This window comes from Macrobrachium nipponense, chromosome 2 (assembly GCF_015104395.2).
Source record: "Macrobrachium nipponense isolate FS-2020 chromosome 2, ASM1510439v2, whole genome shotgun sequence".
NCBI lineage: Eukaryota > Metazoa > Arthropoda > Malacostraca > Decapoda > Palaemonidae > Macrobrachium > Macrobrachium nipponense.
The window spans coordinates 80,366,414-80,370,457 of record NC_087201.1 but is presented as its reverse complement, the minus strand read 5'-3'; the positions used below and the strand labels follow the sequence as shown (position 1 = coordinate 80,370,457).

Below are 4,044 nucleotides of genomic sequence, written 5' to 3'. Positions count from 1 at the left end.
TGCTTGGCGGCTGCTATGTGCTGTTTCAACATCATGGTACTAAATTCATTGAATAGGTGATTGTCATACCTTCTTAGACGGCGTGGCAGCAAGGATTTAGGGAGCACTTGTTCAGAAAGGCACTCTTCAAGAACTTAAGACGAATTCTGGTTGAATGTGCAGCCACAAGAGACTTGGAGAAGGTAGTGACGACACATCTCAAAAGAGGAAACAGAATAGCGAAAGTAGACGTGGCCCTCATTATGTATAACTGAATCACGTGGCATATATATTTTTCAACAAATCTTTTTTTATATAATCATGATGACAATTTCGTATTACCAGCAGAGCCAGCTAGGGAGGGGTTGATGCACAATCTATGCAACTTTCACACAATCTGGACAGAAAGGTAAAGTTTCATCCATCAGTCAGTTCGTAATATATAGAAAACTTTGGAAAATAAATTTTCAGGTTAACAGCTTCTACATAAAATAGGATGTGATAACCTAATGAGCATTTTGTCATAAATCGAATATACCTTAAATAATTTCGGCTAAATATCTGGGTTGGTATATATATATATATATAGATATATATATATATATATATATATATATATATATATATATAGTATATTATATAGTATATATACACATTCAGACATATATTACACACACACACACATACACACACACACACACACACACACATATATATATATATATATATATATATATATATATATATATATATATATATATATATATATATATATATCCAATTGCCAATGATTCTTGAAAGAATGTAAGCTCCTTAAATTCATCGTCAAATTCCTCTAGCATAACAAATACTCATACCAACTCAACTTCCGCTGAATGTTTCATTTGTCGTCAGTGCCGTGATACTACTGTAACCAAAGCAAAATTAATCATTAACAACAATTTCAGGAGAGCACCTGATCGAGCAGCTTGAGCTACAAGAAAAATGTTGTGTATGGTAGCAGCCAATGGTAAGCTTTGCTCCTGTGTTCAATCAGTCGGTCACTGTGGGCGTTACTTAAGGTTCTTAGCAGCGTCCGTTCGGCCCCTTGCTGTAATCCCTTTCATTTCTTTGAATATACCTCCATTCGTATTCTCATTCTTCCATCTTACTTTCCTCCCTCTCCTAACAATTGTTTTATAGTGCAACTGCTTTGAGGTTTTCTTCTTGTTACACCTTTCAAACCTTTTCCCTTTCTGTATCCCTTTCAGCGCTGAATGACCTCATAGGTCCTGGTGCTTGGTTTTGGCCTAAATTTTATTTTCCATTCCATTCCCCCTTTGCAATCACATAATATGTTATATTCACTGAGAAACAAAAGGCTCAGGACCCAGGATGATTGTAACTGCACACTCCTTGTTAAATGTTCAGCTAATCATTGCCGTTGGACCAGTATAAGATACATTAATTTAAACGATGCTTTGTATCATTTGTATACGAAAAAATCTGAACAAATAAATATTTTAAGTAATATAGCGATGACCTTGACCGTTTACTCATTTAAGATATCTTATTTAAGTGCTTATCACAATAAATGACAACTTTACAGTACATGGAGGTGCAGTAAAGTCTTGCTTCAATTTACTACAAAAAAAGAATAACAGCCATCGTAGTTTCTAAATAAAATCCATGAATAATTTAGTTACTTCGGCTGCTCTCTGTCCAAAGTATTCGTGAATTCTTGAAAAGTTCAACTTACACCACATTTAGAAATGAATTACATCATCAGTTCATATCTTTGTGAAAGCACAAGATTGTTTTATGGACTGATAATTCTGAGTTCCGATATTTTATGGGTGATTAGTAGAGGAAGAAATACCAGGGGATATGTTACTATTATTTCCTTATAAGTGTCTAAAACTTAATTGACAAGAAATGATTTTATTTTCTTGTTTTGGATAATGATGAAGTTATACATTTAAAAATGCTAAATTTTATTCAGATTTATGCCGAAAGGTGAAGGAATTTGACAATTTTGTCCTAACCATAGTAACGGCCTGCTCCGAAATGACCAAAACTTCCAAATCCTCCAAAACCTCGGTGGAATCCAGGATCAGCTTCGGGTTCTGGTTCAGCTACTGGGGTCCTCTTTCCACGGAAGGCTCCATACCCGAATCTGTCTCCACCAAATCCTCCGAAGTGACCAGGATCTGCTTCGGGTTCTGGGTCAGCCAGAGCCTCAGCTACTGGGCTCCTCTTTCCACGGAAGGCTCCATATCCGAATCCGTGTCCACCAAATCCACCGAAGCCTCTATGGAATCCCCCTCTGAAGTGACCTGGTTCAGGATCTGCAACAGGATCAGCTGCTGCCATCTCGAAGAGAACCACATGCAGCCAAGGTGGCAAAGAGGGTCTGTAAAAAGGAGTTAAAAGTTTCCTAAAAAGTATGCCTATAAAAAGGAAGTTTCTTAATGTTAAGAATAGTTCACGAAGATACTTAAGATTTATAGGATCTGAATTTTTCTAAAACTTGGAAAATTCAGTGTAAGAGGTTCACAGATCTAGAGCGCATTGAAAGTACATAAACAGACAAAATCAAGAGATGCACTAGAAAAGTCGACGAATCAAAGACCTGAGAACTTAAAGTAATGATCACCCTGTCAGATGAAAAGGAAATACATGGTTTTTAGGATTATATTTTACCTTTCCGAAATACCACTTACATTAAATTTCATTTTCTTCAGTAGAAAATCAAAATAGATATTGGGTTTTTATCTTATAACTTTTGTGACTTAAGGCCTGTCCACACTAGGAAACATTGTTTGCAAACAGTTTTTACCGCATATTTGTTTCCCATCCAGAATGGAAAACAGTGTTGCTGTGTGCATATAATGCATGTATATGTTTATATATACATGTGTATACATGCATATATGTATATATACACATGTACAATGTATGCATATATTATATATGTAATTTATATATGTATGTATGTGTAGCTATGTGTATATATAGGGTGCAACGCGAGTTTACGCAAATATTGTGAGAAATGACAGAAAATGTCATTTTGAGCAGAAAATATTTTGTAAAGTTGTAAACATATTTAGGCTTCGTTTGTTGGCGAGGGGAATTTTTAACATGGTTACATTTCGCTGCTTTCATGCGATAGGTGGTGGTAAAGGGAGGTCGGTACATCCTGGGATGTTGGGGAAGGGGGTGGGCCATTTGGGGGGAGCACAGAGAAGGAAGATGGAGCGAATATGACAATGTGAATAAAGTACCTCCCAATCAAATGTATTATTTAGATTTTGAAGGAAAAAGTGCATGCATCATTGAATCCCTATAAATGGTATATATTGGACACCGATAAAAAAGGGAAAAGAACAGAAGCCTATATGAATCTCCTCATTTGACACCTATCAAAGACAGTATTCGCCAGACACCAGTCATTGGCGTAGACCTCCTCGTCATGACTCCTGATTCAAGAGTTCCGTGACAAGGCGGCAGGGCAGAGCCTACCAGAGTTCAACCGTCACAAATGAATGTTGCTCAGTAACATTTACGCTACTTACTTTATTATGTAAAGCCTTAACGTTACCGCTGTTGGCTAATAGTTTAAATTAGATGACTTGAAAGGAAAAGGATCATAATTAAATTATTGAAACCCATTCCATCTATTTTCAATACCGCCAGAAGCAAGTCAGCGTGATACGCTCCTTGTTCTAAAAACTTCCTTACCCATCTCTTTTTCTTTCTCTTATCTCTCCTCGAGTGCTATGAAAATTTAAAATAGTAGAAAACAGAGGCTACTGCACCGACAAGCATACTGACGACAACTAAGGTCTGGACATGAAGCATTGTTTGCAAACACCTTGGAAGCAGTTTCCAAACAGGGGCGTCATTTCAGATTTTTTTTTTGTGTGGGGGAAGGGTGGGTTGGGGGGGGGGTGGGGGGGTGGGGGGGGGAGGGCAAAAACTGGGTTTGGCGAGCGAAGCGAGCCTAATCAGCTGTTTATTTATTTATTTTTTTAATCTATTTTAGTGTATTTTGAAGCCAAATGAGCAAGGTATTTCAGCAAAAAT

At 37.0% G+C, this 4,044-nt stretch overlaps 1 protein-coding gene across 1 annotated transcript in view; it reads right to left on the bottom strand.

The window, feature by feature from the left end:
• Positions 1-1,950: 1,950 nt before the first annotated feature.
• LOC135221236 (uncharacterized) overlaps positions 1,951-4,044 on the bottom strand; it is a 3,748-nt gene continuing 1,654 nt past the window's right edge. The window contains exon 3 of the mRNA XM_064259052.1: positions 1,951-2,408. Coding sequence (XP_064115122.1) covers positions 1,999-2,408 — 410 coding nt within the window. The 3' untranslated portion in view covers positions 1,951-1,998. The remainder of the gene's footprint in view (positions 2,409-4,044) is intronic.